This window comes from Chelonus insularis, unplaced genomic scaffold, assembly GCF_013357705.1.
Source record: "Chelonus insularis isolate UGA/USDA-ARS -01 unplaced genomic scaffold, ASM1335770v1 contig_397_pilon, whole genome shotgun sequence".
NCBI classification, from domain to species: domain Eukaryota; kingdom Metazoa; phylum Arthropoda; class Insecta; order Hymenoptera; family Braconidae; genus Chelonus; species Chelonus insularis.
In genome coordinates this window covers 868663-891529 of record NW_023276552.1, presented here as the reverse complement: position 1 = coordinate 891529, position 22867 = coordinate 868663, and the positions used below count along the sequence as shown (strand labels likewise).

General features: G+C 32.7%; 1 protein-coding gene and 1 long non-coding RNA gene across 9 annotated transcripts in view; one reads left to right on the top strand and one right to left on the bottom strand.

Annotated features, from left to right (window-relative positions):
• Dscam2 (Down syndrome cell adhesion molecule 2) overlaps window positions 1–22867 on the bottom strand; it is a 58667-nt gene that overhangs the window by 10097 nt on the left and 25703 nt on the right. For 5 of the 8 annotated variants that reach the window (XM_035084557.1, XM_035084559.1, XM_035084556.1 and 2 more), the window contains exons 2-10: window positions 13990–14340; window positions 11084–11248; window positions 8835–8981; window positions 8631–8748; window positions 6142–6303; window positions 5674–5954; window positions 3250–3394; window positions 2075–2226; window positions 1400–1672 (exon numbers count right to left, since the gene is read on the bottom strand). In XM_035084557.1, coding sequence (XP_034940448.1) covers window positions 1400–1672; window positions 2075–2226; window positions 3250–3394; window positions 5674–5954; window positions 6142–6303; window positions 8631–8748; window positions 8835–8981; window positions 11084–11248; window positions 13990–14340 — 1794 coding nt within the window. Of the gene's footprint in view, window positions 1–839; window positions 1125–1399; window positions 1673–2074; window positions 2227–3249; window positions 3395–5673; window positions 5955–6141; window positions 6304–6900; window positions 7033–8630; window positions 8749–8834; window positions 8982–11083; window positions 11249–13989; window positions 14341–22867 lie in introns of those variants that run through there. The other 3 variants (XM_035084560.1, XM_035084558.1, XM_035084561.1) reach the window with 2 other exon arrangements.
• The window catches only part of LOC118067690 (uncharacterized), a 58850-nt gene continuing 43256 nt past the window's right edge, over window positions 7274–22867 (top strand). The window contains exon 1 of the long non-coding RNA XR_004690415.1: window positions 7274–7443. This is a non-coding gene — a long non-coding RNA (uncharacterized lncRNA). The remainder of the gene's footprint in view (window positions 7444–22867) is intronic.

The window sequence follows — 22867 nt, the reverse complement described above, 5'->3', positions numbered from 1 at the left end:
ACATGTTTTACTTATAATAAAAATATAATATATTAGTATGTTTAATGTATATACAGTATGAAGGCATATAAGTAATGTAGCAATTGAGAAGAGACAGAGAGAGCGTGAGAGATGGTGGCCCCACCTGGACTCACACCTGTCGCCCTTTCGTTTTATACAAACACAAACTTTATATCGTGTTCACATTCATACCTTTTTATATAAAAACCATTCATCCGACGCAAGAGCGTGCATTTTCATGGCATTCATTGACGACTTAATTATCAACAAAATTCATAAAGTTTAAAGTCATTAAAAGTTTTATCTTTTGGACGTGATTTAAATTTTATAATAATTTATCTGTTTATGAAGAAGATTCAGTACATGCAAAACTAAAATCCTCTTCTCGTTAAATAAAGTATGCAACGCATTGACTTCAATTAAGTCGTCGAGGTAGTGGAAAACATTTTGGAAAAGGATTTAGGTCATTCAGAACCTTTTTTGACAGGTTTCGTGCAATAGGAAAAATCCGACCAGCAGAGCTTGAAACGAACGATGTATCTCTACAATCTAATGTAAAAGAGAGGCTCTGCGCCACTGATCAAAGTGATTGGAACAGCAAAAACGTACGTGTCACGAATATTCGAGCCTGTCAGTATTGGTTTTTTCCCCGATTTCGAAACAAGCACGGATATTTTTTGCTTTTATGCTTGATCAGTGGCCTCGGATGGGTTAATAATTGATTATTTATTTTTTAGAGATGAGAATAATTTAAAGAAGGCGCAACAAGCACACACATCCATACGTTTGGGCGAACAGGGTGTCCTTAGGCTATTTGCGGGGCCTAGAGGAAGGATTACCATGAACCACAAGCTGCTGCATGTGCGATACCTCTGCGGCCGGATTAGAGGCCACGCAAGAGTAATTTCCGTTGTGATCTGGAGATAAACTTTCAATCATCAGTATGCTATTGTACTGATCGACATTGGTGATGGACACTCGCTCGGATGGACCCAAGGCACGGCCATCTTTCAACCAGGTGATCCGCACTGGTTGGTCACCCCTTGTAACCGAGCAAGTGAAACTTGTCCGTTCTCCAAGATGAAGGTCATGGTCTGCCGTGAACGGACTAATTTTTGGGGGAACTGAAAAGCAATAAGACCAACGAGTGAGCAGATTTGACGCTAAAGCGTCTGATCATCATTGCCACCAGGTCTGCTGATCCTGTAAATTTATTTTTATCCTGGTGTCTAAAAAATTTTTTTCGTCATGATAACATTGTCTCTCCAACCCCACAAATTGATCGATCACTGTGCTGATGCACAGTCTGCGATAATCCACAGCTACACGTAGATGTTCTCTTCGTGATTGATGTCCTGCTCAACCTGAATGTGTTGATCACATAATAAAGAGGCCTTACCAATCACTGTGACATCTCCAGATCTCCTTGCGCTGTGTCCTTGCTTGTTCCTCGCCCAGCATGTATACGTTCCAGTATCCAACTCTTTCTGAACACTAGACACCACCAGGGTGCCGTCGGATAATACTTTTTGTCGTAGATTGTCCGGCAATTCACGACCACTTCTTTCCCATTTAATTTCTTCAATTGGATACCCAGCCACTGGACATTTCAAGCGCAATGTTTCACCGGCCACTGCAGTTACTTTTGGAATTACTCGAATGTAAGGCAAACCTAAAGTTAGATTAAAAATTATTCATTAAGGTTATCTTCTTACGAAAGCGTGTTAATTATTCTCAATAATTTTGCACACTACATATTCTATGTTAACATTTGCATCTTATCACTGAGCTTTCATGTTCAGAAATTTCTCATTTGACTTTAGAATACTTTTTACATTAATTTTCGATTCTCTTCAAACTTTCTCAGCATTTCTACAGCACTTAATTCATATATTTTAATTATTTAAAATATTACTCAAGTAACTGACGTTTAAACGTTAATCTTAAATTAAGTTAATTATAACACTGCCTTGTGAAATATTTCACAATAGCTTCAAGCTATTATTTAAGATAACGACTAACACTCGGTTACATGAAATAAAAATTTAATTACTGAAAGATCTATTTCAAATACCATAAACATTGAGTCTTGCACTATGCACGACCTTTCCAGCTCGGTTTTCCGCTATACAGGAATACTCTCCACCATCCTCTACCATGACTTGACTAATGTTCACATGAGATATCACATCTCCATGGACAGTGACGTGCTGCCCGATAACAAATCTGTGAACAAACGATTAAACTCTTCCATTATTCGTATACCAGCATAGATTTAGGATTACTCGATATATTTTTAATTTTTTTTTGTCTGCTACAGACACTAGTACAAACTCGTACATTTGCTTTCTCGTGCAGTAGCAGTTGTGAAAATTTATTTGCAGCACTTGGTGGCCATGCGAGAAACCATATACGAGAAATACTCGTAGAGACAGTGAAAAATTTTGTTGAGGTAGAGAAGGAATTACGCCAGGTGGAAAGTGGGACGAAGCGAGGAACGATACAACGAAGAGTAGAATTGGACAGTTTTTTTAGTCCCAATGGGTCGTTTAGTGCTGAGAGAAACGCTTGATGCACATATGCACAAGAGTACCCTCATTCGAGTGTGCACTTTTGCATTGATATATATGAATATCTTTTTCTATTTCTGCACTTTGCCGACGTTACAGGCTTCTCTATAAATATTCGCTTTCTTTCGCTCTCTTTTTCTAGTTGAGCGATGAAAAAAGAATTGAAATTGGCGTCTACTAAATTGCTATAGCTTAAAATTGAAATTTAATTGTTGCATATTGAAAAAAGAAATTATTTTGAAATACTCTTTTGTGGTCAATTGTCGCAGAAGAGGAACAAGAGACTGAAAGTTACAAAGATTGATTGTTATAAATAATCAAAGTATTCAATTGATGAAAAGCTCTAGTTTTTTTTTGTTAAAATAAATGTATTTACTGAATAGATTAGCTTTGATTGGACTGTAAGATTAGATATACAATTTGATAAAAATTAGTAAAAATCGTTGAATCAAGCATTTCGTTTTAACGAATTTTCTGACAAAAAATATGCTGATTCTGAATAAAGTCAGATCCTAAAAAAATATCTGCATTATCTAGATTTTTTCAACAGAAAGAAATTAGGATTAAAGTATCTAGTTAATTGGAATAAAAATGTTTTTCATGGAAAATTATTATAAAAAGTACCTTTTCCTGAAGTTAAAACTTTTAGTCTATCATTATTCCAATCCAAAAGAAGTACCTTGTGATTGTTGGTAATGGAAACCCATCTAAGGTCCAGGAGACTTGAGGTGTTGGATTTCCAGCAGCAGAACATTTGAGAGAGACAGCAGGTCCGGGTTGAAGTGTTTGTTCAATAAAGGAGTACAGAAGAACTGGTGGTGCGTCTAAAACAGACAGATAACATAATTTTATCTTTTGATTTTGGATAACTGTCATTTTCACCGAATCACTTCTATTATAACGACAGATTGAAGGCAGAATAAAGGAAAGATTGAAATAGAAGTATCAAGAAAAAGGAAATGATGAACCACATATATACATCACTAAATATATATATATATATATATATATATATATATATCTATATAATTCAGGTCTTCGTAGAGGACTCAAGAAACGTTGCTATGGATGAAAAAGACAATAGAGCCACCCGGATGGAAGCTACGAGAGCTCGCAAACTTTTTCTTGCAATTTGTCGCGAATAAGCGGAGCTACAACGAAGCGAGGTACCAGAGAGGAAAAAATGGAAAGAAAAAAGTAGAGAAAAATGTCGGAAGAATACTCGAGGATATGCAGTAATGAAAAGTGTCGATTTAGTTTAGTAACGAGATGAAAATAAAAGGAACAGAAATAAGAAATTAAAATATTGAGTAAAATTAAAGTTTTACTTATCATTATTTGTTCAAGTTTTTTTAATATTTAAAGCATTATCAATTAACTCCAAGTTCATTCTACTCAAACTCTTGAGATATTTATTTCATCAATTAGCTTTAAGGTTCTTTCATACTTATTTATTATATTAAATAAAGTTCATTACTCAAACTTTTATCTTGATAAGAGAACAAGAGAAATATATTCATAAATACTATATTCGAATGTTTTTTCAGAGTAGAACTTTACCTTTGAATATAATTTGCAATGAAATATCAAATTTTTGTACTCGCTAATTAGCTGTGGCTTATCAAGATATAGCCAGACGATGTAAAAATATTACAAAAAAAAAGTTGTTTCATTTTTTTCGTAAAAAGTTTCAATGTAATGGTAGTTGATGAGGTGATTAAAAAGCCTGAGACGAGATATTATGCAATTCGTAAAGTAACAAAGACAACTCTGCGACTGAAAGTATCGATCAAATATATATAGTTCAGGATGAGATAATTAAAAGCGTCGATCGACGTAGTTATTAAAGATTCAACGCACTTTAACAATACCATCTGCTCTATCTTGGTGAAAATTCTGTCATTACATGATAAAGAAATTTCTCCAGCAACGAACACGAATCAAGGAATTTTTTCAAGCTCATTCATTCATCTAGATTCATTATGATATTGTTCCACATTATTCATAACGAGCTCATTATCTTTCTTTCAACAAGAAATATTTTTAAAAATGATAAAAAATTTTTTGTATTATTTAAATACTCTTTTTGTCTCTATATTTATTTCCAAGCAATTATAAAATTCTGAAAAATTCCTGCTTGATCGCAGGTACGAGATGGTTCTTGAAAATGGAAATTAAATGTTTCCGGAACCGTTTTAACGTCAAGTTCTCTTTTTCCTCTTTTTTGTTTAACCCATTTGACTCTCATCATCATCAACATTTCGCTCACAGACTCATGCCTTTCTCAATATCCATTTTCGCCTCACCTCTAACTACTCTTCGTTCGTGTTCCCTTTGACGTAAATTTCATGCATTACCGTCGCTGACGAGCGAGACGCTAACTTCATTGTTGTTTCAAAGGGCTGTTCTCCACACAGCTCGTGGTTTCCTCATAGATCGCTAGATCAGATATGCGACGAAGCTCTGACGAGGGATGGCGTCATATACAGGCTTTAGGGCAATGAGAGTCTTATATAGTAAGGTGAGAAGAGGTACGTGTAAGACAGGTGTAAATGTGTTGGAAGGAGGTGGCTTTATTTCTTCCTCCTTATTACTTCAAAGTAACTCTAGACACATCTCTCATGACTAAAGACTGCAAGCGTCCAAGGTACGGATACTAGTAAATTAATTAACTTGCTCAACATCACCTCATTATCGTAATTATTCTGTTCACTTCATGAATATCCTGAAATTAGTTGTATTTCTGCTTTAATTTTTTTAATTAAAACAAGTTTTGCATAAACTACGAGTACTCACTTGTAGAGGGCAATTTAGTTGATTTCATTTTCAGGTTATTAGCAAAAGAGGGAAAGAGAACGATACTGAGGTAAAGTAGGAAGAAGTGAAGCGAGAGAAACTAGTCTAAAAAACATCTGCGGTTTAGTCTGCTCTGAGCAGACGGTTACTATTAGACTAGACTCTCGCGTAAAATACAGACTGATATTACTCGACTTTGCAACTTGGAATGAATACTCAGTACATTCACTAGCCAAAGCTCTCATCTGCGACCATTTAAATTTGTCCGTAACTGAATTGTAAACTACAACTTTGGGACAATTCAAACCTCCTAATTGAAGCTCTGCTGATGCTTGAGCTGTATCGTCTCCTCTGCGAACGACACATTGATACATTCCCCTGTCTTCTCGGCCAATCCCATTAAGAGTGAGCGTCTCAGACTGTCTTCCAGCGCCAGGAAGTTGTCGTCCATCCTTGTACCATGTAATAAAGTGTTGACCAGCTTGGGAATGAGTACTAACGATACAAGTAAACTCAGCATTGCCACCAAGGTGAACACTCAAGAGTGAAGGTGATACTTCAACACTCAGTGGAGCCATTACCACCAGTCTAGAATGATAAATATGATTAAATGTTAACGAGAGACTTGAAAGCGTACTTCATGAGGTGATAAATGCATTATGTACTGAAGGCGGGCTTCATGCTTAATCAAAGCTTGATTGGTGTTCATCTAGAGTGTAATTTAGACACGGGAGTTAGTCTATGATTAACAATTCTATCTATATACTATTCGCACCTGAGTTCAGCACTTGTTTCTCCACCATGATTGGATGCTAGACATTGGTATACCCCGCTATCTGATAACGTGACAGCTTCGATTGCCAATACTGGTCCAAGTAACCGTGTTCGTGGTCCTGATAATACTGGCATTTGCTCTGCCCCAGTTTGTGCGTACCATCTGGAAAGATTATCATTTTATGTATTCAAATGTTTGTTCAATAATCGTCCTAGTATTCCTTGAATTTAGTCAACTTGGTTTTAATATTGTAGGGTAATAAATAAGAATATTGTTTCGAACCAATATTGGAAAAATAAAATATCAACTTCTATATTTCAACATTAGATCCTAGACCATTTACTTTAAATATTGTTTTCCATAAATCTTTAATAATATTGGTCCACAGGATATCCTCTTGATTCACTCTGTTACCTTAATTCTTAGCCATTTGCCGGAGGCATGGCCTTTCAGCATCGATACATTTATTTCGATAAAGAAGAGTATACGTAATAAAGTTGGGATTCGTTGGGGTTCCCTTGGCACAAGAAGTTTTACCGAAAAGTTAAGCCACGATCGAGTTAAGAAATACAGAGAAAACGAGTAAACTTGGAAAATGGAAAAAAAGTAGAAAAAAATGATGTTGCAGTGAGAGATAGGAAAGTATTGGTACTTTGGGATCATCGATATTACAGTTACTTCCCCATGGATGTTTATCTCGAATACGAAAACTGTTTCTAAATCAATTTAATATTATCGCTTGTATAAAATTTATCACACCTAAAGCGTTCCAAGGTGACATAGGTGCTGGAATAACCGATAAAATTTCACTGTGCAGCACAAAAATGATGATACATCATCTTTTTTATAATGCTACAGCTTCTTTAGTTCATGTAACACTTTGTATAGCTTAATTTTCTGATTTTGATGATAGGTTTTTTAACATGGCAAACAAGCAGGAAGACGGTAGCGCCCTCAATGTTTAAAATTATGAGCTTTCCGATACAATAGACAGTAGTGACACCAAGTGTTCGCGTACCTTCCCTATATCCTCGATTTTCATTTGTTCCAAATTCGTAAACTTGACCTACATTCGTTTTACAAAGTTCAGTGACCGATCAGCTTTAACGCGTTGTTCTCATTTCAATTGACGTCAGTTTTATTTAAGCTTTTAAGTGATTCAGTAGAGATAAAAGTATTCTCTTTTAATGTGATGTATAAAATGTGATATGTGAAAAAGATGAACAGTTGATTAAAAGAAAGAAGAACAATGGAATACCACTTTGCGACTCGGTCATAATTATAACCTCGAAGGGGGATGAGGTATGTACTTTTGAAAAAATTTTTTCGCATTTTTTATTTCATACACACACAGTTGATGATTTCAAATAGCAAAAAAGTTTGAATTTTTTTTCAAACGAACAAAAATTGGTATGTTGAATCAAACAATTTCAGTTTTTTATTTGTGAAAATTCATTTCATATTTCGTAATAACCTCTAATCAAATGATAACAATTTGTTATTCTTGAATAGAAATTTAATAAAAGCAGAATACTCATCAAATTAATGAAATATTTCTTGTTATATTTTCTTCTCATATATTTTTATCATGTCTAAATGTGCACAAAAGCACTGTAAAAATTCTCTTTTTAGAAAATACAAACATGAATTGAATATTTATTATTTCAATTAACGAAATAATACATCTGTAGATAAAAGGTTAAGATCGTATTAAATAATCATTATAAAAAGAACGTAAAAACGGTGATAAATTTGTAGTGTAAAATGTTGAGAATTGTGTAAGCAAGTAAAAAAGTGATGATCGGAAAGAGGACTTGAGTGAGTAGTAAATGCAGGAAGTAAGGAAAATGTGAAGAAAGCTCGCGAGTGTGCTTTAAAGACTTTGATCGAGAAAAGTGGAAGCACTCGATTGTAAAATCTCTCTCAAGTAGTACAATCGGAAGCTCTTGATGTCACGCGCAAGAGACTTGCAAGAATCTAGGTTTTTTTATTATCGATAAAACGATACTGGTCATGAGGCCTTCGACCCTACACAATAGTTCAAACAAAACTATCCTCTTGAAAACTTTTGACTGGCAATAAATTTTCATACAAACTCTGAACATTTTTTTTTCTGTTAGACTACTGTGATATAATTGACAAAACGTAACGAAGCAAACTAGTATTTATAGAGGGACATTTACGAATGGTTTATTCAGACTGTTACCTCATATTTCCAACAAAGCACGAAAGCTCTATTAGAATAATACACTTGGGTATAACGCATATATGTTTGGATGCAACAAAATACAAATAAAAACCCAGAAAAATTATACATTTGCTGGAAGCTACATTATATTTTTTCTATAAATATACTCATTTTTACCTCTAGTGTTTAAAAAACTGTCGTGATTTTCATTTATCTATACACATTTGCAACTTACTGCTTGGTTTTAAAGTTTCATTTTGTGGCTATTATATCTACAAACTGGTTGGTAAACAGTCATTACCTGTACTCAGGTGTAGGGCAAGCCTTGGCTACGCAAACCAACGATGTTGACTCATCTTGGCCAACGTAAATGATTCCTGAGTGCTCTAAAATCGTGGGTGGAATAACTCCTCTGTGTTCTAATAAAAAAAAAAGTCAATTGATCATCAGGAAATTTCCTCTATTTTCTTTATTCGTTCAATTTAATCCAATTATTGATACTCACCTGCTATCCTGATGTTGGCTGATGAACTTACAACTACTTGTCTTGTCAGTCTGTGCATTGTTCTACATCTGTAGCTCAAGAACTGGTCACTGAACTCTAGACTGTGAATAAGAAGTTCGCCTGTTGGCAGGAGATGAAATTTTCCATCTGTAAATCACAGTAAAAAAGCAAAATAAATGTTTCATCAATGAACTTGTCAGGAGGACATGAATAAAAAGGATTTGGATTGTCTTTCATTACTGACAATACAAGATAAACCTGTAGTCTGTTCTTCAGGTTTTCTCATAGATAAAGAGCTAAAGATATTAGACTATTCAAAGCTTGAGTGAGATAAGCTAAAGCACGAAGCGGTTAGTAGTTATCCTAAATGGCTACAGCCTCGACCACGTCGTCAACGACAGAGTAGTTGCGCACGAACTGCTTATAATGCTTCTCTCTCTGCTCTATTTCCTTGTTCTCCATTTAACTTGTCTGTAAAGCACCTTCCACTTGAATGGTATGGACAGTATAAAAATTAGTTTTGTTTACCGCAGTAAAGAATTTTAAATGCCAAAGTTGAAAACAATCTACCATGTCTATATATCTTGGCACATGGAAAAATATTGTTACTACTTTTATGATGATTACATTCATTCAGCAGACAATGTTGTTGCGATAAAAATTAACATTAAATGGTACTCAGTATTTAATTCATGCTGGAAATATTTTTTTTTGTGGAATTCATTAATTTTGTTTGCATGCTGGTCAGGTTGATATTTGCATTTTTTGATGTATTGCTGATAAATGCTAATTAAATTATTGGCACGAATGTTCTTATTAATTTCGATATGATAAATTTTTTAAAGTGACCATGTCATGATGAAATTAATGTTATTTTAGCAGTTAAGCACGAATAATTTTTACTTCAAAAAGAAAACTTTTATGTTAATTTTATCAAAAAAAAATTTGTATTAACATATTTGAACAACTCTTGACATTTTTAGACCTCTAGAACTCTAGACATTGATTCTTCAAGTGTTAGTTATCCTCAAAAAAATACCTGTTAGAAGCTTAGTATTTTTTTTACTCTGAACATTCAATTCTTTCTTCTTTTGATGGATAAATTTTACCACTATTATCATGATCTAAAATTAATGGCTATGAGTATTCGGCAAATAACATCTCACACTGATGAATATTTGAATTTATTTTCATTCAATTATCATTAAATAAATTTGTCAATTAAATAATTGTTCATTGCGAAATGAGATTCAGAGTGAAAAAGCTTGTGCTGTGATAATGTTACCAGTAGATGAATACATGAGAGATAAATGAATCCATAGTGTAGAAATTTACACATAACTGTCAAGAGAACCACATACTGTCTCATTACTGAGAATACATTTTCAATTTTATATCATTGGTTTTCATTGAAAGCAATCAATTCATCTATCAATCAGTGTAATTAATAAAAACCATGCAGATATGTGGTTGGTTTTCTTTCAACTTGGAAAATAATTTCTCATTCTTCCTTTTGTCTCGTCACTTTACTCTCCTGCTGTCGTCCTCAAGTAGACACTGGAAATGGATTCCATAGTTCTGCCTTCCAGGACCTAATCCCTCTGGCTTGCCTTATCGCGCGTTCTCTTAAAGCCGCTTCCGTCGAATGCAACGGACGGGAGGGAGGATGCAACTTGGCGAGAAGAGTGTGAGCAGAATGGAGGTGAGTTGAATCGATCTTCACCGCACTAAAAGAGCCAGAGAGAACGTTGCACCCACGTGATTCCAGTCTATCGATCGTCTCTTCTCTCTCAGCCTCTACATTCTCCAAAGATATTTCGTTTTTTTCTTGTTGCAAAAAAAGGCAACAGCAAGTTAGAAAAAAATAATAATTAAAATAATATTTCACACGAAATTATTTATGTGACATGGAACCATTTTCTACAAAGGTAATTTTCTTCATGTTCTTTAATAAATGTACGCTATATATTTTTCTTTATTGCGTTCATTCTAGACGTATTTTCTTCATTTCATTTATTACCACCCCCATCGTGTGATTGACTTTTAATATTTCGTTTCTAGTCTCGAAAGCTTTTATCAAGATTTCTTTACCATTCTAAGCTTTATTGATACCAAAGTTCTTTTGTGTCAGCATCATGGAATTACATTTCTTTCTCGGACAATAATACTTCGATAACGGATATTTCGTGTTAAGATATTGACAGGAAAATGATAAAAATATGAAAGGAAAATAAAAAAATATGTATTACCTCCTTGAAGGGATGGATATATATGAAATGCTGGCTCTTGAAGCCAGGATACCACGCGAACAAGATCTTTCACATGACTTGGAACAACACATCGGAGGATTGATGTACAACCCCTTGATACTCCTTCTACTACTTCTACATCAACTGTGTAAGCCTGCGTCACAACTGTAATCAATCAAATATCATACATAAATCAATTAATCCATTTAATTGGCAGAAAATCATCAGTTTGAAAAATAAATAATAGCGTTAAAGAGATTCCCAATTGAAATATCATTGTAATTAAAAGGAATAATTGTGAGTGATATTTTCAAACTCACATCAATATTTCAATCATCATACAATGATTATTTGTTAAATCTCAGTGGAAAATTTCCATTAAAAATTGTCGAAGTTTGTCAGGGTATTTTTAATTGATTATTTTTTTCTAATTTAGCAGATAAATCAGATTGAAATGATTTTTATGAGATAAATTTAATTTTATAAATGATTTTTTTCTTGATATAATTGGTTGTAGTTAATTAATTAAATGGTCAATATATTTTTACAATTTTATCATTGCAATAAATTTAGAATAGAATTATTCACTCAAGTAATTTTACGTTAATTAACAGATTTATTTATTTTTTGTTTTCATTTCTATCAAGTTGACTAAACGCGCTCGTATTTCTCACAATCGCATTTGTAAGGATAATTGAATTTTAATGGTTGGAAAGAATAAATAATTTTAGGAAAGAATTTATTGATTATAAATATGCATTATTGCTTTGAAATAATTCGGTTAAAATTACGAGTAATATTATACTTTAATGCTTGTATAATTGAACATCATTTATTATCAGTTACACATGCATTAAAATTATTTGTTTCCGAGGTACTTGAATTATATGAAAAAGTATAATTAAAATCTCGCTTTATAAGTAATAAATGTTCATCATTATTACAAGTATATGCCCGTAGATAATAGACAATGATATTTTTTAATTGTCTCAGTAGAATAAAAAAATTTTAAAAACATCATTATAATATTTTTTAAGAGAACGTTGGCTCGTTTTCTGCACCGTGATTAAGCTTTCATATCTCCACGCTGAGACACTAATGTTACTGAAGCGTTAAAGCGTAATACGAAGGTATAACGAACGCTCTATGTACTTGAGTTTAAGATTTTTTACAACTTTTTTTTCTACTTTAATAAATATATTTATAGTTGAACTTCTAAAGTGTTTATTTCTAAGAAAATTTGTCGAGATTATCGATAATAATTAACATAATATTTTTTAATCTTCCCTTCTCTTAACGCATCGTCTAGTATAAAAACATTTACATGATCAGAGGCATGTTAGAGTTTTAATTAATAATTAGGCATTTTCAAAATCCCAAGGTGTTTTACAGAAGATACCAACGAAGCTTCAGGTATTATCAACACAAGATGCTTATCAGTTTTCTAACTAGACCAGATTTGCATACTGATTAATTTTTTGTTCATTTATCTTCTGCTCGTAATAATGTAAGCAAACAAAAACCTCCTATGAAAATGTTATACCGGGGAATAATTTATTATTTATTTTTTGTTATTTGTATTTATCAGAATTCACAAAGGATGCAGTCTCGAAAATTCTTCAATAAAAATTCATGAAAATTTTTTCTCTATATTTATTCAGAAATTTTCTCGACAGTATTGAGTTTATGAGATAGAATCAACAAAAGGGCGAATTTCTTTATGGTTCAAATGAACATTGATAAGGAAATGACATGGATTCGAACAAAAAACGATAAAATATGACAGAAGTGAAGCTTTCATATTTTTGATGGATTTCTGTTATATATTTACAATGCGTGCATTGTTTATAAATCTGTATGACAGTGACATTAACTTGGAGTAAATAATGGGAAAATAGTGACAAGAGTGAACTTTTTTTTTTCACTGAACAACAAAAAAATGATTGAAGCAATATTTTTGTCATAAATTCTCGATCAATTGATCTTTTAAGTTACGAGATGTTTTAAATATTTATTTTAAAATAACTATGATAGAAATAATACGTGATGGGTTTACAAATTTATTCTTTCCATATTCCAATATAATGGTCATTACATAGAGGAATTAAATGAAATTTTTTCATTCAAAACTAATGAGAGATTTAATTATCAATGCATTTCGTAGACTTTGAAACATAATATAAAAAGAACCACAAGCTATAAGAGCCCTTTGTTATTTTAAAAGCGATTAATAAATTCATTAGTGAGTCTGGATAATGTTATGGATAATAATAAACATAATTCAATTATTACCATGACCTATAAAATTTGTAATCCATTTATTTCCACCTTTCAAAATGTAATAAAAATTAACAATAATATTTTAAAAGTACCTAACCACATCACTTCTTTGAAATTATTTTTTTTTTTTTTGCAAAGAAATATCACTTGTCTTAGATGATCAATTAATCTCTGTCAGATTGTATTGTTCTCAACATCGAAAACATTTCTTTCAAGTGAAATGTCTAGTAATCGAATGATCAGAAGCATGAACAAACTATTTTATGTCGGTAAGATTGACTGGAAGTATATTGGATCAATTGCTAAGTTGGATTAGTTTTATATTCGAAATGTGTTGGAACAAAACCGGATAATTCCATTTTATATCCCTCCTATCTTATTTTATCGTTTACCATTAATTTAATCACTACAATCAAATGTTAATTGATGTTTTAAGAAATTTCTTTTAATATAATTTTAACAGTAGTATAGTCGTCTTTTAGTCAGGCATGATAAAATTCCTTTAAATTTACTTTTCAAAAATGATGGGTTTAATTTCCTTTTGGATATTTTGTAATACGTTAATGTGATAACGTCACTGTAAGGTTATTTACCGGGAATTTATTGGTAAAAAAAACATGTCTTACTTGCTCTAACTTGGACGTCACGGCTGAGTATTCGGCCAACTGAATTACTGGCAACACATCTGTAAGCCGCACTATGAACATCCTGCCGAAATGCTGCAGCCTGAAACGGAAGGAGTACGAGAGTGCCATTTCTGAGTACTCTCCTGACACCCGGCACATCACCAGCCGGAAGTCCGTCGGCGGTGGACCAGTCGATGTTGGGTGCTGGGCTGCCGGATGCAGCGCAGTCAAGCCAGGCACCGCTTGAATTGGAGAACTCAATTCTTGATGGAGGTTCAATGAGAAAACTCGGACCACGTAGGTGAGCATCGAAACCATGACCACCGGCCAAGGAAACTACCGCAGCTGCGCCTGTAAATTAAAATATTTTATTCAATTTCTTGATAAATTAAATTCAATGGAATTTTTTTTGTACATTTTTCGATCCTCTGAATATTCCATTTAATTGAAATCAATGTGATAGAGTCTAAATGATATTTAATATTTCACCGTCGACTATTTTCGATTTTTTCACGAGTTTTATTATTCATTACTCCAACAATATCCATTTTTAATTAATTAAAAAAAAAAGTCTGCTTCAGCTAAAAAACAATTTTTCTTGTTAACTTTTTATTGAATCATTTTACAGAAAGAACACAGTTATTAATTTTAAAATATTCCTCTCTAATTTTTCATATAATCATGGAAAAGGTTGGAATAAAATAGAAAAAGTATTAATATTGAAGATATAAGAAGAGCAATGCTATGAAAAGTTATGAATTATAATAAAAAATTAATTACTCTTCAAGAGTAACAATAAGTAACGTTATAGAAATCTAATAAAACTATATTAACTCTCTATTTCCTACACCTATCTATTGTCTATTTCTCCATCTCTCATAGCAAGTAATTGCTTCCAATTACCATAACGCTCGAATGAACTGGCTAATCGATTCCGCTTGTGTCGGCAAATTATATTATTAATCTTATCGAACTAAAATTACCTAGTACTTCTGTCTACATTTGTATAAGTATCTATATTTTATAATAAAATTTATTATTATTTTATTTCCTGATAAATTATGAGCATTAATAACTAAATTATGAGCATAATTAATCTAAAGGAGATCAAAAGAAATTAATAAAACTTGGCCAGACAGAAAAAATATTTTTTATTGCAAGCAATGCAATAAAAATATATTAAAATGCTTCAATACGATCAATTTTAATACTCTTTTATTAACTGTGGAGTGGAAATGAAAAATAAAAGGTAGAATTGATAATTGAAATAAATGACATCGTAATTTAATGGTAAATGTGTCTCTGAATCATGAAGTTTAATTTTCTTCAAGTGCTACAGCTTCAGGAACAACAGTGAAATGAAGATGTAACACTGTATGAAGTAAATCTTCTCGTGTTCAAGTGAAAAACTATTTACTAAGACGTTCAAGATAGCAATTATTTGATCCTGGTGCAGAAAAAAAGTATATTGCTATCGATACAGTTGTTAGGATTTTTTTGTATCCATTTTCCTTTTTTATCTCTTCTCGCATTCTCCTTATGAAGGCACTATAAAAGCTTTTTCGCCATTATATATCAATAGGAATTCAATCACCATCAAGTGATATTTGAGACTAATGGACTGGTTTGTTTACTTGAAAATTTTGAAAGGACACTCAGACTATTTCGAGCATCTTGCATGTATACCAATACTCTTAAGCAATCTTGAGTTTGAAAGTTTTTCACTCTTAAAGGTAGCTTAGACACGATGTCTATATAATTATTGAAGCTTTTGAGATGATGCTTAAACATAAAATATTCATCTAAAGGTCTTAAGAAGCTCTCGATTGTTGAATCGAGAGGGAAATCTTGCAGCTTCAGTAATTTCTTTGTCTTTAAAGGAGTCTAAGAAGACTTTTAATATTCTTATAGTTTAATATTCAGGTTCAATAGTCAATGTTAACTGTTGGTACAATTTTTATTTTCAAGTCAGAAAGAAGTTGATGGAAATGGAGGAATAAGATTTGATGTGGTAAATGTGGATAAATTGTCAGTGTAGAATTGGAAGATAAAGTAAGCTCTGAAAATTTTCAGGTGATTGTTTTGAACAAGTAACTTTATTGTTCAGACACTAGTTTAAAATGACAGTAAGCTATGGAGACTATTTGAGAGCTAACTTGGGAGAAAAGGCAACAAGTTGGGAAAGTAGTTTGGACGATGTTACGCAGAAAAAAGAACCAAAAAATTGAACTTAGCCAGGGAAATCTCAAGTCCTGGAATATTTCAAAAACTGGTTGGTGGTATGGCGAACAACCAATTCTGTGGTGGATGACAATACCTAGTTTTCTACAGGAAACGACGGGAGAAAAAGAAAGGAAGTGAAACAGGACAATAGACGCTGAATGTTGACCTCCTGGAGTTTACAAAAGTTTTTATCCGCGTAGAAAGTCGTCTTGACTCGAAGAAAAAAGTTTTGTGACATTTTCAGCTTTGTCAATGTCTCTCATTTGTTATTAAGAAAGAGTAGAGGAAAAATTGGATATTGAGAGACTTTATTTAGCTTTATTTTGTCGCTGTAAATTAATTTTTGTGATGAAAATAAAATCGATCGTGCTTTAAGATGCTGATGATTCTTATGAATAATGTAGTGACACTCACATTTTTCTATCATCAAGTGAGGAGTATAAGGAACTCGTGATTGTTTAACTTAAAGCACGCCACAAGAAGCCTCGGGCATCGGCATGGACAAGAGACAACAAGTACACACACTTAAGTTGGATGATGGCGAAAGGAAGACGAAGTAGAATATAAAGTGAAAGAGAAAAAATTTGTAGTCTGTAATAGACAGAAAGAGGGAAAGACTTAAAGCTTTCAAGTCTACGGGGTTGGAAAGGGTAGCTTTTAGGTCTTCTAAAAAATGAAAAGGTTATGCTTCAATCTTCTTCGAGATCGTTATTTTATAGATGTATATATTTCTAATTTAAAAAGAAAAAAATCAACTGAAATATTCTACCCAAAAATTAAATGAATTTACGAAAATGAAATTAATGAATTGAATGATTTGAAGACTTCTAGGATTCATCATTTAAGACTAAGTAAACTATTACTCCTGGTGTTTGTATTTGTACTGCTTCAAGTCTAGCAAGAATCAACAATCGTTTCAAAATTAGTACTTGCATTTAGAACAATGAATTTGATCAATGCAATGTCCACCACCTTTAACTATTGCTATCATCTATCTATCAATCAAATGGTCACTGGTGCATGTAACACTATAGTACTCGATTGACTTTGATTGACTATTGTCCCTGAACATGGACTATTTCGTTGACAATAACAGGGAGTCCAACAAAGGGGGAAAGGACCTAAGGTCAAAGATAATCGAATAAACAATAGGAAAACATTAATAGTCGCAATATAGATAAGCTAACATTGTCCTTGAACGACCTACTTTCCAAGATTAAATGTCACAAAAGTTTTCCTCGTTGTTGGGAAACGACAAAAAAATCATAAAAAAAGTTATCATGTAAATTATCACAAAGTTTTAACATAACTCTTAGGCTTTTTGTTTTTATGTGGTGACTATAAACTTCATAGTTGATTTATGGAGTTCATGAAAGTCTTCACGACAATCCCACCCGTTATGTAAATCGATTCCATAGCAGTTTATGGGTTGGAATTCCAGATCGACAAGAGATCTGCTTTCAACTGATCATTCCATCATCCACGATTTTCATCCTGATATCCCTTTTAGCCTAGCACCAACACATTGCCAACTATGGCAATTTTGATAATGTCGTACTTTATGCGTGATAACGTGAGGGAGAATACATTCAATCTTTATGATCGAATATTCATAAATTTCTGCAATCCACAGATGAATGCTTGAAATGCTTTTTTATCCAGTTATTACATTAATTGGACATTTAGGATTTCATTTCACTCATATTCAATTGAGTCCATTAATTAAAAGTACTCGATTTTATTTAGTGTCAACTGAGTTTTGAATATGATAATATACGATAATGTAACATATTATTATTGTATGAATTTATCATATTGATGCAAAAATGTATGCACCAACGATACGTAAATAGTGAAGCATTCTGGTATCTACTGCATAGAGATTACATTCACTGGTGGTTTCATATCGAGTGATCGTTAAAACTCTAACATACATGTGATCTCTGCCGAGAATAAAGCACGTGTGTACGCATATCGTTGAAAGCATGTCTACGTGACCTAGTCGAATGCCAGAAATTTGTTGAATCGATTTCAGCCTCATGCACTGTTCCTTTAAATTGAACTTTTGCTTTATGCAACGGCTTTTGTATGTATATTCAAAGGGTCCATACCTAAATGACTTTTAATGAAAAATTCCTTTAATAAAATCTCCTTGATTTAATATTGCTGTCCTTCTTAACTACTGCGGACTTTTATGGAATAAAGTGTTTAATGGAAGTCAATAAAACTAAGAAGTTGAAAATTTTTTTGAGAGGAATTAAAAACTCGATAAAGTAGAGTGGAAATATAATTTTAAGAATTAATTAGAAAACTGAAATATAACGAAATTATTTGCTAATTAACTTCGAGAGGTCGGAAACGAGTGGGGTTGGGAATATGAGCGTGGGGGTAATTATGTGGTGGTTTCGATGTGGCTGAGAGGGACATCGAATTTGAAGGAGAATTATTTAAATGGAGTTTAGAGGTGGAAAAATGTATACTAGAGGAAAAATGTCATTTAATACTAGAAGTTAATGAGGATTTTTTTTTTGTGTAATAAAAAAAGTGAGTTAAAAGTATTTGTTTTTATTTGTTATTGTTTTTAGTTGGGTTTGAAGCTTAAGAATAAGTGAAAGAAAACCACTCAATTTATTTATTTTATTGAAAAAATATTGATCCCAGTTGGGATATTGACATTGGCAGATTTTGACTAATCTTCACGTTTCAAGACCTCTAGGATAAAAAAAAATGGTTTTTGAGTGTCATCTGTCTAGGTTGCTGTCTCTTTGTCTGACAAACTCATTCACTCGTGAAAAAAAACCGAAAAATCTGGAATTGAGTATGGTATTATACTAGCAGTTGCAGAGGTAGAGGTAAAAATAATCGTAGCGACTGAATCATACTTTTGGTTTTACTGAAAATAGAAATTATTTTTTTTAGTAAAATAAATTCTTTACCAATCGGTTGTTTAATAACTTTTGGATTGAAAATAAAGCCCCCTTTGTTTATTTTTTTTCGATCCTTTTCGATAGGTAAATTTTTACCATCAATTTAAAAAACTTTGGTGAACAAAAGTGACCACATAAATAGAAGAAAAAATTCTATTGAAAAAATCCCTTTAATTTACTGCTTTAAAAAATGTTTTTCACTTCTACACATCGTTCTATCAAATCCTTTCTAATTCACAATTATTACTGAAACAAAAAATTCTCCTGTAAATTGTTATTAAGCAATTGTTGAAAAAAAAATATTGAACGAGTTTATAAAAAAAAATTCACAACTCTAAATGGCAAAATGTTAAAGAACTAAAATACCCAAGAGAAAATTATACAACAATAATGAAAATGAAATTGTCAAAAATATAAGAGACCAATTTAGGAGGTCTAATAATAGAGATGAGTGATTGGACAAGGCAATCAAGATGAGAATTAAAGTCTCTGTATATTCGGTATCATGTAGCTTACTCGTCTCTAATATCTCGTTAGTTCGTGCACTGAAGAGAGGAAACTTAGAGCCACAGACTATACTTTTAGACCTAAGTGCTTGGTGAACGGGTTTACTTGTCTCTTGGTATAACATCGAATATCCTTACGAAGGACGAGAAGCAACCAAGAGGTTGGGTTGTTCACACGAACGTGAGAGGATGAGAAAAAGGTGGAATCGGAGAGGACACCGATGATTTCCCTCGAGACAAGAGTCTACGTCTCTTCCTTTCATGCTTCGACATCTTCTACAAGCACATTCACCTGTCTAAAGCTCATTATAATGGTCTCTCGATCTTTCTTGAGATTTTTATTCGTCCTTTATTCTATTTTCACATTCTTGTCTTATTAAATTCTGTTTGTTTTATCCCAAATATTCCATTTGACATATTTCTTTTGCCTTAAATACATCAGTTGTATAAGCCTCTCAATGGAATTCCAAACAGTTGACGCGAAATTGTCTGACAGTTAATGAAATTAAATTGGCAGACGTCAACTGACCTCTCAAATACCCCAGGGTATCTACAATAGGGGTGTTAAGAGTGAAATTAGATAGTAAGGCCAATTTGTCTGTATTCTGTATGAATGACTGCAAGTCCATTTTCATCAACAGGTCAGCTTTGAGTGAAATATTTGCATTCAAAGTTCGTACTTAGTGGGCTTTAATTTGTTCATTGCTTTAATAATATCTCTCTACCATCACTCGAGTATTATTTTTAGAAGTACATGAAGAATCCATAAAAGTATTTTATTGATTTGTAGTAATTCAATGGGAATACATATTGAAGAGTATTGAAGAGGTGTTGAGAGAAAAATGAAATGGATGTAATATGAATTTATCAGTAGGTCAGCTCTCTCAGAATAAAAAATAGAAATTTTATTTTTGAATATTACCTAGATCTGTTGCTTTCTCTCTTTTTATGAGTGATTTATGAGTGTTAGAATTTTTTTTTCAACTTTTTATTCATCAAAAGTATTTTATACTGCATTATTTAGTCTTTTTGTGAATATTTCAATGATAAATTTATAAAAAATTACTTTCTATTGTTTTTCCTAATTTGTTTCTGCAGTAAAAAGGTTGTAAAAAATTAATGAAAGCAAACGAATTTAAAAAGAACACTACCAGTTCGTAATAAATAAAACAAATAAATAAACAATGTCAATATATTTTTTGTTTGATAAAGATATTTTTCATTCGCTGTTTAATATTTTCATGTTATCGCACATTCGATGTTCAGTTATGAAAAACGGTAGATAGTTTCGATTTCAGGATGCAGAGCTAGGGGCAATTTTTATTTTATTTCTCATTGCTGTGCACAAAATTGTATCGCCTACAATGGCCTCTAGGGCATGCGTTTCCATCGTCCTGGAATGGCTCTATGAATGCAAGAGAGAACGTTTATAGGCAACTACAGTGAAGTAGAATGAGGAAGAACAATCTAAAAGTTGTATTTAGCAAAACGGAGAGCACAGAGTTGAGATAAGCCATTCTTTCTTGCTAACGCTTATAACACGACACGTTTGGAACAAGTATGTAGAAGTCGTGGTCGCTTGGCTTCACGCAGATACTGTCGTCTTATTACCCCAGCAACGTCGTTACCATGAATATCTTGGACTACAATCTACGGTCCACTTTATGTCTTGCTGCTCACGTTCCCTCGTGGTCTCGGCTTTCTCTGTATTTTGAGACTTCTAATGAAAATTCCTCCATTAGCTGTAGCTATGACATTAGACTCCAAATAAATCTTACAAATTGCTATTCTAATTACTTTTATCACTTTTAATAATAAAAATACAATGCCTGGCATGCATATTTTTAACATAATGTGATGAATAAAAATTCCTAAATATAATAAAAGAAGAATATATAATTTTTTTAATAACTACAAAACATATTGTTTGAAAAAACAAAAATAAAATTAAATAACTGAAATAATTTATTAAAAATATTCAAACTATTAAGAATTCTAGATGAGTAAAATCCATTAAAACGCGATCAAAATTCATAGCTAAATAATATCTACAGGATTTAGAATATTCTATTAACAATATTATTTCTAGAATGACTAAGAAATTTATTCATCAAGAATCGATCCATTCTTGCGGTCACTTTGCATCTTCTATCTGATCAAATAAATGGAATATTTGTTAGAGAATCAGTGCCACTCATCAGACTGTTGACAAAATGCAAGTGACCCAGGTTGAAAATATTTTGTTGATAAACAAATGATTGAGTATGCTTGAGTAAACTTCCGGCTCTCCGATAGGCAAAGACATCAATGGTATGGTCAGACCAAAGAGTTGGGTTTGCGTCGACAGTTAATCGACCATGCGATAATGCGGGTTAACAGGAAAATGGCTGGGCACGTCGTTGGTAAGGAAAACAATATGTAAATCCTTGCGAGCGTGAGCCAATCAGTGTACGAGAAACTCTCGTCTCTTCTAACGATGCAATTTAAATTCCAAACGCGGTACGCCGCCTGCCAGCTTCGGGATATCGAGCTTCAACACTCGAGAGAGCGAGGGAGATTAACTATAGGTATATATGTCTACAGTACCATTGGCTATCCTTTCGTTCCAGATTGAATTAATTTATCAGCAGGACGTTGAAAAGAATGGAAAATCGTAAAAAACGATTTATTGTTACAGACATAAAAAAAAATAATGAAAAAGAAGCGTAAATTTTTGTTTCAAGTAATCAAATCTTCTTTAGTGAGAAGCAGATTAAAAGCAAGGAGTAATATAAATTCCACTGGTAACGAGGCATATACAAGTATTTGGAAAGTTCAAAAGCGAGAATACACTCAGCAAGTTGGAATTGCACGAAATCAAATTCGCTCAGCTGGAAAGACAAGAGGAAGATGAGATGAGAGAAAAGTAGGAAGAAATGAGCAAAAAAAATGAAGATGAATGAGTGGAGGGATGTGAAAGAATGAGGAGATCAATGTCTATACTTTTCTTCTTTCTTGAACAACTTCATCAAGAGCCAATTAGACCAACTTCCAAGATTCAATGATATCATTTGTAACTCTTTTCATTTTGAACGTCAGTTGGACTTTATCTCTAACGCACCAGACAGATAGCACCCATTCTCGCTGCACGCAAACTAATTACGGATACACGTGTTGTAAATTGTAACCCGTAATAAAAACGTGATTCACATTTTGTTCGACGATGAATAATTCAAACTTTGA